A 13,815-nucleotide genomic window follows, 5' to 3' on the forward strand; every position below is an offset into this window, starting at 1 on the left:
AACTGATGGTATTAAAAGTTACATTTAAATCATGTTAATAGCAATGGTAGACATGGCGGGTGGGAGGGCTCAGATATAGACGTTAATGCCATTTTAGACTTCTATCACCAGAAACTATGAAACAGATGGTCCAAATGTTTTACTATAACACTTTTATTTCTTACTTTACCTCAGTATTTTAACCTTTATTTTTAAACTAGCTAGTTTAAATAGCATGACCATGGAATAACCCCCCCCCCAACACATTTGTGTACTCTGACTGGAAAAAAAAGCTATACAAGGGTGATAAAGCATTCTTCATTCCCACCCCTCTCCCCCAAATGTCAGGTTTTTGAGCTTTTGAACTCAGTTCTCCTCCCCTTGCCCCCCCCCCTCCCCAACAACTCTGCACTGCATGAAAAATACGATATGCCACATTCAGTCAGCAATGAGTGGTGGGCATTGTCATCTTGATTTACCTACTGATTGTGCTTTGCTGGAAAGGCAGAGAGCAGCAGGTGTTTCTACTTTAAAGTTAGCTTTAGAACTAAAAGGGGAAAAAATCAATGATGGAATTACTTGTGTCTGGGGAGACACTCAGAATTAAGGTCATGCGACCATGGAATGCACACACTGAAAAATAGAGAATGCCACCATATTCTAGAAAAATGACTTTGTAGCTTGTAAAAATGCTCCATCTACTCAGATTATGGAAAACCAAAATAAATCTATTTATGTATCAGTGTTATTGTAAACTCTTTCTAAAGTCTGAGCCGCAAACCAGTTAAGTTGTAGTTCTAACATTTAAATGGAATTCATTGTTCTAGATTGCTCGTATACCAATATTCATGTGGTTGCAGTGGTTTAGAGAATCTTGGTCTGATGCAGCTGTGGTAGACAAGAGCGATGCAAATAGGAGAATTGTAATTCCTTACTGAGGATATATCGGACATGACCTGTAGCACCAACAAAACTAGCTCTATAGAAGCTGAAAGGCCCTTTGCACAACACCTAGGTAGTAACATATCATGCTCCCACATGAACCTATACTACTTCCCCTATTATATGCAATGTAATTGCTTTTGCTTATCTGGTGATTTTAAAGTAATACTGTAAGTTCTGCTAGGGAGCAGCCCCCAAACCATTACCTACACCTGCCAGTTTGTGGCTCATACATCAAGCTGCAAATGGGTTTAAATTAGCCACTACCATGGGCCAGTACCATGGGCAGGTAGCAGGTATTATATTCCAGCAAGAACAGTCATCTCAACAGGAGTCTTTGGCTCTTATATATTCTCTTCTCCCCAGTCCAAGGCAGAGAAAAAGTATCACAGAATCATAGAATCATAGAATAGTAGGGTTGGAAGGAGCCTACAAGGCCATCGAGTCCAACCCCCTGCTCAATGCAGGAATCCAAGTCAGAGCATCCCTGACAAATGGCTGCCCAGCTTCGTCTAGAAGGCCTCCAGTATGGGAGAGCCCACCACCTCCCCAGGTAATTAGTTCCATTGTCGTATTGCTCTTACAGTCAGGAAGTTTCCTGACTGTAAAGAATGTACTAACTGCATCACATCTATTTGATTGTGGTATCTCCCTGGCCACTAGATCTATCCCCCCAAAAGAACAGAGGTGTAGGAATATACGATTAAATAAAGATGGTACGGACAAGTAATTTGTTACTTAGTTTCACCTTGCCATGGCAAAGGTGGACGCACAAGTGAACGCACAAGACTCAGGTCACATGGAGAGTTCTCCCAGGAAAGAAATGCATGAGCAGGCACCCACTGTATTGGTTTGCAGATTTAACTGAAATGTTTAGTAATATATAATCAACCCATTTGCAAACCGTTATGAAAGTGTAATCCACTGAACTGCCCAAAGGGAGGAGAACATTTTTTTTCAGAGTTTAAATGTAATTATTGATCAAATGGATCCTATTTTATTTTGATAGGGTAACCAGGATAATAAACAATTAAAGAATATTCCATATTCACTTAGTTATGCAAAGCCAAAGAATGTTGTTTTGGATTATCATTGCCACATGTTAGGTTCAATCCAGTCTTGATACAAGGAAAGGAAACTGCTATTCTCATACGTTCTCTCTATGTGTATGCTGACCACATGGAAGGTGAAGCACGATCACAGCACCCCTTCAGGTAAGGCCTGTCTTTTCAGAAACCTACACTGTCTAGAAAGGAAGGACTTGGCTTCCTAGTATTAACTCTGCTGCACTGGGTTGTGTTCAGTGGTGACCATCCACCAGTGGAACAGACTCTGCTGATGGAATGGATTGCGTACAGCAGATTTGGGGGTGCACAGGGCGAGGAGAGGCAGGGGAAGTCCTGTTGCACAAGCATACGTCTGCTCACATGACACTGGATAAAGCCCTGTTTTTTGGCTTTCTGTGTGTGTGTAAGCATGCTATCATCTACTGTTCTAGAAGGGATTGTTAGACTGGTCTGCTATAGTTTTATAATGCCAAGAAAACATGTACTTTATCTGAAATAATCTTTTAAAAAACTCACTGTGATCATGGTGAAATACAATGAAAACAATTTGTTAACTTCTGAATATGCCCTGGCTGCCAGATAATTAAGAGCCAGGAATCATACTGTACCCTCATATAAATCTAGGGGGAAGGACTTTGTGGCTGTTCCTCTGGAGGGGAAGTGAGATGCAAATGTGTCATTTTAAAAAAATTTTTGTATATTGCTTTGAAATTGCTTTTATATTTTTATTGTATTTTATCCTGTTTTTTAAATCTATGGCTTTGACCTATGGCATAGAACCAGAAAGGTTCGTTCGTTCGTTCGTTCATTCATTCAACTTCTGAACATGATTGAGGGAAAAGAAAGTGTAAACTATTCACATCAAAAAGTCAGTGAAGTAAGAAAGAGACGAGGTTCTACACAACAGCTGGTGTAAAGAATATGTGATCACAGCTCCGATCATAGAGACTAACTGTAGGAATTAAGTGATCAATAATGTCCTTAGAGTTAGGAAATTAACAGGTCAAAATGGATTTGGTCAACTGATGACTGATCAAATACTGGTCTGTTTTTAAATCATTAATTTTATTAAAACCAAAAAGAATTTAATCAATCAGGTTTAATACATGCTAATTAGAAAAAACAAATCAGTTCACTGTCATGGTGAAATAATGAAACTAACATTTTTTTTTAAAAAACGACATTTTAAAAAACGTAATGAATTATTGTAACTCATAACAACACTATGTAAGGATTCTATAACTGTGATCAATTCACTGAGCAGTTCCTTTATTTGAATTTTATAGAATTGGTACTCCTTCACTCCTGCAGAAATCAAGATGGAGTCATGGGTAGTATAAGGCAGTGATCTTTGCCACTGGTAACTGCTCGTGTTCCTGTTTAGATATGCCTGCTCATATAAGCAAGTAACTAGTGGGAGGAGCTTTGCTATGCTGCTAGGTTTGGCCCCAACTACTACTGGGGCTAGTGGGTAAGCAGTCTTCACCTGTTGTCCTTGCTAACAAATGACATCACAATGAAATTAAAAAATAAGGCTGCCACCTACACAGTGGCATTCTTCACTTCAGGGAATTAAGACAATCTTTGACCAAAGTCAAATAATAGGCAGGCAATTAATACTGGTCAATTGACTGGACTGCCAACTTAACAGTGTTTTATAGCAGGGGTGCAGAACCTCTTTCAGCTTGAGGGCTGAATTCCATTTCAGAGAAGCTCTCAAGGGCCACATTATAGTGGTGGGCAGTGCCAAAGGCAAAAAAGGTAAAGCCAAAAATACCACAAATGCCAGCATGTTTTAGCTTAAAGTTCTTACTACCAGTAGCTAAGCCTTAGGAGAGGCAAGACAACATTCTACAATAGGGAAAAAGCTGCACAAGTCAGGAAACCACCAAAGAAATTGGTGGTTGAGGGAAAGGGGATAGGGCCTGGGGAAGCTGATTTCCCCATTTTTGAGCTTTTTTCGACAAAGTGCCCCATGATATCCTGATGAGGAAACTAGCTCAAAGTGGGCTAGATGAAACAACGATCTGGTGGATCCACAGTTGGCTACAGAATCGGACTCAAAGAGTGCTTATCAATGGGACCTTCTCAAACTGGGGAGAGGTAACGAGTGGGGTACCGCAGGGCTCAGTCCTGGGCCCAGTGCTCTTCAACATTTTTATGAATGACTTGGAGGAGGAGGTGCAGGGAATGCTGATCAAATTTGCAGATGACACAAAATTGGGCGGGATAGCTAATACTTTGGAAGACAGAAACAAAATTCAAAGTGATCTGGATAGACTGGAACGCTGGGCAGAAAACAACAGAATGACATTTAATAGGGATAAATGCCAAGTTCTGCACCTAGGAAAGAGAAACCAAAGGCACAGTTACAAGATACGTGGCTCAACAACACTACAAGTGAGAAGGATCTTGGAATTGTTGTCGATCACAAGCTGAATATGAGCCAACAATGTGATGTGGCTGCAAAAAAGGCAAATACTCTTTTGGGCTGCATTAATGGAAGCATAGCTTCCAAATCCCAGGAAGTACTAGTCCCCCTCTACTCAGCACTAGTTAGGCCTCATCTGGAGTACTGTGTCCAGTTCTGGGCACCGCACTTTAAGAAGGATGCAGACAAGCTGGAGAGGGTTCAGAGGAAGGCAAAAAAGATGATCGGGGACTGGAAACAAAACCCTACGAAGAGAGACTGAAGGAACTAGACATGTTTAGCCTTGAGAAGAGAAGACTGAGGGGAGATAAGATACTGCTCTTCAAGTACGTGAAAGGTTGTCACAGAGAGGAAGGCCAGGATGTCTTCTTGATCATCCCAGAGTGCAGGACACGGAATAATGGGCTCAAGTTACAGGAAGCCAGATTTTGGCTGAACATTAGGAAAAACTTCCTGTTAGAGCAATATGACAATGGAACCAATTACCTAGGGAGGTGGTGGGCTCTCCCACACTGGAGGTGTTCAAGACGAGGCTGGACAGCCATCTGTCAGGGATGCTCTGACTTGGATTCCTGCATTGAGCAGGGGGTTAGACTCGATGGCCTTGTAGCCCCCTTCCAACCCTACTAGTCTATGATTCTATGAAGGGGTGGTGGCCCTTCTCGGAACCCCAGGGACTGGATTGGGACCCCAGGAGGGGCAGATTTGTTCCATGGGCCTGAGGTTCAGCTCCTCTGGTCTTATAGGCTCCTTCTCTTTTTGTGTGTGTGAACTCTCTTCTCCCTTCAGTTTTTAGAGCTAGTCACAGCCAAGCATCAGATCTGTACCACCCTAGAGTTCACAGCTATGGTTAGAAGTGGGTTTTAAAACTCTGGATTCAGTAACCTATGGTTCCCATTGACATGGATGAAGACATAGGCTGCACCATGGTTAATGTGGAAAAGCAAAAAGTGGTGGCGGAAGACATATGAGAGGGTGAGAAGGAATAATACAAACCTATGGGTCACTCCCAAACAACTAACCACGTTGTTACATCTGCACCAGGATAATATGACTAGATAGTATAAACATTAAAAATTAAAATGATCTTATATTAAACCAATAATCAAGCAAAATTGTGACATCCAGGTATGGTACTTAAATAAAGTCTCCCCTCTGAATATTCTATTAGTGCAGCTGGACTCCCAATAACTGCTTTCTAGGTCTCAAGCCTGTAGAAAATAAATGGTTATGAAAGAGTAAAAAGTCATTTTGAAACAATTGCTGTGAAAAGGCAGGAAGGACCCTGTGAGCTCCCTCTTGTGGGGAAAATACTGAGGAGCTGGCAAAGAAGGACAGACCCATGGGCAGACTAGAAGACAAGAGTATAAGGCGGTAATTTCCAAACCTTAGGACCAACCTTCACAAGAGGGCACAAGACATTTGGGGGTCTGAAGTTCCAGAAAGGGTAAGTTTTGCAGCGGACTGTCCCCAAAGGTACTTTTTCTCAGACTCAGATTAAGCACCCAAACAGCTATGCTAACCACAGATGCCGCAGAAAGGCAGTTTTTAGCTTAGCAGCTTGTACCCCATCCTGCCCATTTCCTTGGCTGGTTTTCAGACAGAGTCTCAGATGTCCTGTTTTAATGCTCTTCTAATGGTAGGCATCTGCTTTGTGCTCCATTCCACATACCCTAATGCATACCATCGATGCCTGCACACAAGCAGCTTGTCTTGTTCTGAGGCAGCAGAGCTCACTGACAACCTGGGAGGCAAGCGGTCCAGCCAGCAGCCTTTCCCAACCTGGTGCCTGCTGGATGTGTTGGATTATAACTCCTGTCTTCCCCAACCAGAAAGCCATTGGCTATACTAGCGTGGAATGTAGTTCAACACATCTAGAGGGCACCAGGCTGGGGAAGGCTGGTCAAAACTGTTAAATGAGATCAGGATTAATGAGAAGGATAATCCAGTATGATATCCACAACCAGAGACAGGCAGCTGATACAGGTCTGGAATTCAGGGGGTGGGAGGAGGAGGGCCAGGTACAAGGCTTGCAGAACCATGGATAGATCACTGGGCACAAGGAAGTTGCTCCTATAGGCCTCATATCCTTCCAGGCCAGTCTCTGTCCTCAGGCCTGATGAATGGAGACCCTTTAAAGGGGCAGTCCTTGGGCCTGGAGCTTAGCACTTTGGAACCTTTCTCTTTGGATGCTCACACTTGATGGTGACGATGCTAAGAGGAGGCAGACAGGAAGCACAAATTTAATCATGCTTCTACTTTTGTGGTAATCCCCAAATTCAGGATTCATACATTGTGGGGACAGTACATACATCTCTCTCTGAGCTTTTTCATTAAAAAAAAGGAGTGCAACTACAGTTACCAGGAGCCAGTCTCTTCTGCCACTGATGCAGCAAGCCAATTACAACCACCACTCCCAAGATCCTGAGGTGCAGTATCAAGTCCTTTTCCCCACTGGGCCGAAGGAACTAGCAGGCTGAAAGATCACAGAAGTAATCCTTGCTGCCTCTTGGAACTTTCAGCAAGAAGAAGGCTCCAGCAAGGTCTGCTTTTGTGGATGGCTTGCATCACCCTGCAATTTATGAGCCTAGCAACAGCAGATCTTTCTGCCCCTTGGCTCAGGGAGGCAGTAAACAGAAAAATTCCTTGTTTAACTTGGGAGATCCTGTGGTAGAGTAGCCATGTAGAAGTGACACCACCATGTCACAGTGCCTTCACATTCCAAGGAAGAGGAAGAAAACAAAGGCAAGAGGTAGAGGAGTGGAAAAAAGTGACACATAGGACCAGCTGAATCAGGAGACATTCTGTGCTATTGCAGCTACATAACAGGCTCTTCCCATGGAAAGTGACCCTGGGCAAATGGAAAATGGGACACCACCCTGCACACCACAGAATACTAGGGAAGATACTCAGGGCCCTGTGGAATTGAGGAATTTAACCACCAACTCAAGGAGGAACAGATATGTTTCCATGTAGGGTGACCCTGGGGCACCTGAACTTGGGACACCAGCCTGAACTCTACAGAACACTGTACACCAGTCTTTCTCTTCCTCCAGTTCTTCCTGCTTCTTCTGGACTCTAGGATGCTTCAGATGTTTCAGGGACTACTTGCTGATGTTCCCTCTGGTCAGACATTAAATAAAAACCTAAAATATGTTATGTATATTTTGGTTTGCTCATAAAATTATAATGTTTGGTATATTAAATTTAAAAGTATAGTTTATTCAGACAATGATTACAAATTTACTTACTTTACTTTTAAAAGTTTTTAAATATAATGATATGAGCACACCAAGTTATACATAACATAACTCTAGGAACTTAAAGGCTGCTTTGTGTTCTTAAAGCATAAAAAAAGGGTCTTAAACCTTCCCCAACCTGGTGCCCTTCAGATGTTTTGGATTACAGTGCCCAGCATTCCTGACCATTGGCTATGCTGCCTGAGGCTAATGGGAACTGAAGTCCAAAATATCTGGATGGCACCAGGTTGAGAAGGGCTGCCCAAAAGCAACAAAGTGACTTTAGACTGGTAACGAGCACTAAAACCCCCCAAGTATTGCTTATTTTTTTCATTTCCCCCCAATGTTGTTTTTTTCCCTCCTCCTCCCCCGCCCCCCCCAAACCTGTTTTTTTCCACATGGCATCAGAATTTCTGGAAATTTCACATCTCTATCCCCAGCCCCCCTTTTCTCCTTCTGTCTTAAGCAACAGTCATTTGGGAATGATGTGGGAGGAAAGGGGGACTCAGGTGTGCCTCCTCCGGGATTTTGCGGATAAAGCTAGATTTTCATTAGTATTGGTAGAGATCCTCTCTTTGCCTGGGTACTCTGGCAAGCATTCTGCATACTGTGAGATTTGTGTTGCTAATAGGAAATAGATAATCCTTTCCAAGACATTTCCAGTTTTGAAAGGTAATGAAATAAAAAGACCAATCACTATATCTCAAAGTAAAAACATTTTAGGAACCCCTCACATTAATATTAAGGATAAATAAAAAAAACCTTACATCAAATTAGGAACAGCATGACTATTAGTGCAATAATGTTTTGCAATATTGACATGTCATTTTTCACCATAGCCTACAGTTTTCACTGCCAGCATCATTAAGAGATTCTTCAAATTACTTTTGAAATATCTGTCTCCCCACGGATTTTCACTTGCATCTAATTAGACTACTTACCCCATGCCATGTAATTCCCTGTTGCCAAAACTGTTAAATGCTTCAGTAAGTAAGTGAGAAGGGCATCAATGGAGCAAGACAGATGCAATGCCACTGGTTAACAATAGAGGTGTGAAGTGACTCCCTTAATTATAAAGCTCATTAATGCATAGTGTTTAGAAAAAAAAACACCCTGGTGATAACTCTGTTAAAATGCCCAATACCTTCCACACAGCATACAGTTGCAGTAAAAACTTTCAATTTGCACCTTTAATAAGAAAAGCTGGGATAATATTTAGCTAATAATTATGAAAACCAACATAAAAGAAAGTAAAACTCTGTGGATAAAAGAAAACTCATTAGCACAAAGAGATGTCACCTGACACTATTATACTTATTTAGGTTTAACATTTATACAAACTTGAATATTCAACTTATATTTGAAATTTAGTCTTAGTTATTTGGCAATGGTAAATGGATAGTGGTTTTATTGGGTTCTGGTATTTAAATGCTAATTATTTTTAGCTGTTTTAAATAGCTTTAAATTTTTATATAAAGATTTTATATCATATTTTTATTATGCTGTATTTTGGGGTTAATTTTTGTGAACCGTCCAGTTTTGGCTATTGGGTGTTATAGCAATGAAATAAATGAAACAAAATAAAATTTCACATGAGCATTAAGTTTCTGGGGCAGGTCTAATGTTCAAAGCATTGTAAACCTAACATAAGGAAAGGTTCCTCCTGTGCAAGCACCGGGTCATTACTGACCTGCAGAGGGACGCTGCTTTCGCTGGCGTTTTCATGGCAGACTATAGCGGGGTGGTTTGCCATTGCCTTCCCCAGTCGTGACTACCTTTCCCCCAACAAGCTGGGTACTCATTTTACCGACCCCGGAAAGATGGAAGGCTGAGTCGACCTGAGTCAGCTACCTGGCACCCGGCTTCTGCTGGGATCGAACTCAGGTCGTGGGGAGAGTTTCGGTTGCAATACTGCCGCCTACCACTCTGCGCCACATGAGGCTCTAAAACCTAACATAACTTTCCCCTAAATAAACTTTATTTATTTAATAATTTCTATACTGCTGAACTTAAACGTATCTTAATTTTTTTAAAAAACATCTTAAACATATCTTTAAAAATATCTTAAAAACTTAAAAATATCTCTATGCTGTTCTCAAAATATATTATAATATTCCTTAAAATATATACAAATTGCTAAAAGATTTATATGAAACATTAATAAAAACATTAAAATCAATTAAAATTACACTGTAATTACAACCGTAACTTGCATTTTAATACAGACCATTGTACGTGCCCACTGTATAAGTGGTTTCAGGATTGCAGCCAAATATATTACTTAAAAAAACTGTATTTGGTTGCAGTAATGAAACCACTTACCCAGTGGGCAGAAACCTAACTAGAATATCCAGTGGGTCCATCTTTCAGAAATTTGAATTTCTTCTTAATGGACAGGAAAAAGTAGCTACATCTATAGTTACTTTATTTCTAACAACTGTGGATATCTATGTTTGGTAAAATTAATCTTATTGATTGTCATGCAAATTTAAATAAGTGAAATTACAGAGATTTGGAGCTAGACAAACTGTGGGCTGCATTCTATCCAGAGAACTCTCCCACCGGAGGAAGGAAATTTTTACGGATTCTCCCTGCAGCCCCCTGTGACCTTCAAAACTTGCTTTGGAGAGTTGGAGACCATCTGGAATAGAATGGGAGGTGGAGCTGGGGGCTGCAGAAGGGGGGAGTCACACCTCTTGCCTTTCTCCAGTGGAAGCATCTGCTGGAACTATTCCCTTCTGTGAATAGAAAGAGCCCTATAATTCATGGAAGGACAGGTCTGGATGCAATCCAGATCATTTTACAAATGTATTTTATGTTTTATAGTTTAAGCTGACATATTTCAGTTAGGTTTGTTGATTATTATTATGATCTATGGCTAAACAATACTTTTATTTGACTAATTTGGCTTCAGTAGCAGTCCACACATTTCAGCTGGACTTTGTAAGCAGCCATTATTTGTGCAGATCCTGGACCCTCTCCCTTTCCTTGCACGTTCTATGGCTCAGAGGGCTCAGGAGAAGGGTGGTGAGTGATCTGGTTCCCAATGGCAATCTGGCAATGGCATTTGTGGAACCGTGGAATTAAGTTACTTTAAATCAGTGAATATGTGAATATGACCCATGTACATTTTGCTGACATCGGGTCACCAATCATTAACAGTTTAGTCAAGATTGCCACACACTATTTGTACAGCATCATCTATGTACATGATGCTTTGCAGAATGGCAGTTTTTCTACATTTTGAATCTTAAGACACACATGAAGGACAGACTCAAACAGTTACAAGGGTCTGAAAGGCTATTTCGTTCAACCCTTCCTCAAAGACAGAATTCTCTACCTACCAGCCTGCTAAAAATAAAACCACACAATCTAGGCATACTAAAAGCAAAGAGGAGGTGTAATTCAAATAACTAAAGAGATAAAGTCTATACACTACGATGGGGAAAAAGATACATGAAAGGTAATGTTGAGAAATTTACAATGATTCTCTCGTCAATTGTCTGGATCCAAAGAATCATGCAACTAATTCTGTACACCCAAGGGAGTTTTGGATTTGTTTCTAAAATAGTGCCCCTTGTGTCACATGCCACACTTCTTTTAAAATTGAGGGGGGGGGTGGCTTTCAAAAGCAGTTTATGATATGGAAAGAGGATTCTACTTTTCAAAGGGAAAAAGTAAAAAATTCCACTGGGTGTGCCCAAAGAAGCTCTCTGGATTCTGGCCAATATGTTTCAGTCTTTTTTTAATAATAGAAAATTACACTACTGTATAACATGTGTTCCATCTCTCCTAACAGCTGCATGTGACTGCCAGACAATACATTAAGCTGGCATGAACTTAGTTTAAAATTGAAATCATGAAAGAACTTTCCAACTTTACAGCACAATTTCTAACCATATTCAGCAGTGTGAAATATTTCTTCAAAACAAAAGCATCTTTAATGCTATTACTCAAAGGAAACAATATTTGACTTTCAACATTTGTATATTCTTGCTGTAAAACAGCCAAGACTTGAAAAAAAGCACAGGGCTCATTTTAGAAAAGTTTTCCAATTTAATGTGGATTAAGAGTTTTGATTCCTGCTTATATACAATCTACATTACTATCTTGTCTGCTAGGAGGTAAACATGCAAGATAGATTTAAGGGGAACATACAGGTGTTCAGCAGTGCTCACAAATAAGGTCTTGTACTTACTAAGAGATAACAATGGAAATTCTATTCTGTGCCTCAGGTCTTTATCTAACAAATGGAGCAATTTGGTAACTGAAATGATCAGAGCAGCCAAAATGATCATGGAGCTGAAGCAACTCCCCTACGAGGAAAGGCTACAACATATGGGACTGTTTATCTTAGAAAAAAGGCGAGTGAGGGAGACATGATAGACGTGTACAAAATTATGCATAGTGTGGAGAAAGTAGATAGTGAGACATTTTTCTCTCTCTCTCCTAACACTAGAACCTAGGGTCATCCTATGAATCTGAATGGTGGGAGATTCAGGACAGATAAAAGGAAGTACTTCATACAGTGAACAGATAAACTATGTAATTTGCTACCACAGGATGTAGGGATGGCCGCCAACTTGGATGGCTTTAAAGGGAGATTAGATAAATTCATGGAGGATAAGGCTATTAATGGCTACTAGTCATGATGGCTATATGTTATCTCCAATATCAAAGTCAGTATGCCTCTCAATACCAGTTGCTGGGGAGCACGAGGAGGATGGTGTTGTTGCACTCATGTCCAACTTCTGGGTCTCCTGTGGGCAGCTGGTTGGCCACTGTGTGAACAGAATGCTGTACTAGATGGACCCTTGGTCTGATCCTGGAGGGATCTTCTTATGTTCTTATACTGGGGGAAAATGAGGCTGTCCCAGAAAATGTACTGATTTTTGGCATTTTTGCTAGGATAACGCTCATCACATTCATTCATTCATTCATCCATCCATTCATTCATTCATTTATTCATTTCCCTGCCTTTCTATCAAAAAACAGCACTCAAGGTTGCTTACAGAAACAATTAAAATGGAAAAAAAAATACAATAAAAACATATTACAGAAAAAAATACTATTAAAAACAGCGCCCAACTCAACAGACCCATTTTTAGGCTAAAGGCCTTCTTGAATAAAGCAGTCTTTGCCTGCTGGTGGAAGGGCAACACAGAGGGAGTAAACCTAGCCTCCCTTGGGAAGGAGTTCCACCTCCTGGGAGCGACCACTGAAAAGGCCCTCTCTTGGGTTGCCACCAAGCACGCCTCTGAAAGAAGGCCTCTCCAGAAGATCTTAAGAACTGGGCAGGCCACTATGGGAGAAGGTGGTCTTTCAGGTAGGCTGGTCCCAAGCTGGTTAGAGCTGTATAGGTCATGACCAGCACATTGAATTCTGCCCGGAAACAGACCAGTAACCAGTGAAGCCGTTGTAACAAGGGCCTTACATTAGGTAAATCAAGACCATGGAGCAAGTAAACAACTGTATTTTAGAGTGTATGTTCCATTTCATCATAATACTGGCTATGCCAAAAGGGTATTTCATTTGGGTTAAGATTTACCTTGATGAAAAAAACAAAGTGACTTACTGTCAGAATTGAGAGCAGTTCTTCCACACTACATTCAGGTTTTAAACGATCCTTGAACATCCTGACAGTCGGATGCTTCAAATAGTAATATGAAGCAATGCGGCCATGAGTCAGAGGTTCAATGCTGCGGTCATCCTATTACACAGGGCGAAATATATCATTATATAAATACAATGCAAGGTACCCAACACTCTCCTGGCACTACATGCATTTTATAAAGTATTCTAACAGAGGTGTTATATTTTAAAACTGAACAATAGCAAGATCTGAGTCAAAAAAATCTAAACAGCATGTTGCTGGTTTATATGCCAAAGTAATGAAAAAATCCCAGTAGTTGCAACAGGAGATCCCATGGCAGCCTAAACATATTTCATAATTCAACAAACATCAGGATAAAGGTTAATCCATAATAAAGATTACTGCTAACCAGTTCTTTTCAAACTTTGAATAAAGTATACATTAGTCTTACCTCCCCTATTTTAATGCAGTAAGAGTATTGCAGATCAATGAGTGATTTCTCAACAAGGTTTGAAAGGAACTTATTCATGTTGTCGTGGCTCACATCATTTAAGTTATAGTAAC

The 13,815-nt window shown here is 40.7% G+C and overlaps 1 protein-coding gene across 10 annotated transcripts in view; it reads right to left on the bottom strand.

Moving 5' to 3' along the window:
* Window positions 1-13,815, bottom strand: part of ASCC3 (activating signal cointegrator 1 complex subunit 3) — a 325,230-nt gene that overhangs the window by 56,612 nt on the left and 254,803 nt on the right. For all 10 annotated transcript variants that reach the window (XR_014786638.1, XR_014786639.1, XR_014786640.1 and 7 more), the window contains 2 exons: window positions 13,703-13,814; window positions 13,234-13,368 (listed from right to left, as the gene is read on the bottom strand). Coding sequence is in view for 6 of the 10 variants with exons in the window: in XM_084827184.1 (XP_084683310.1) it covers window positions 13,234-13,368; window positions 13,703-13,814 (247 nt within the window). In the remaining 4 variants the exon portion in view is untranslated. The remainder of the gene's footprint in view (window positions 1-13,233; window positions 13,369-13,702; window position 13,815) is intronic.

Source organism: Heloderma suspectum, chromosome 1 (genome assembly GCF_057233095.1).
Source record: "Heloderma suspectum isolate Gila_16-S chromosome 1, 16-S_ref, whole genome shotgun sequence".
In the NCBI taxonomy this organism is placed as follows: Eukaryota; Metazoa; Chordata; class Lepidosauria; order Squamata; family Helodermatidae; genus Heloderma; species Heloderma suspectum.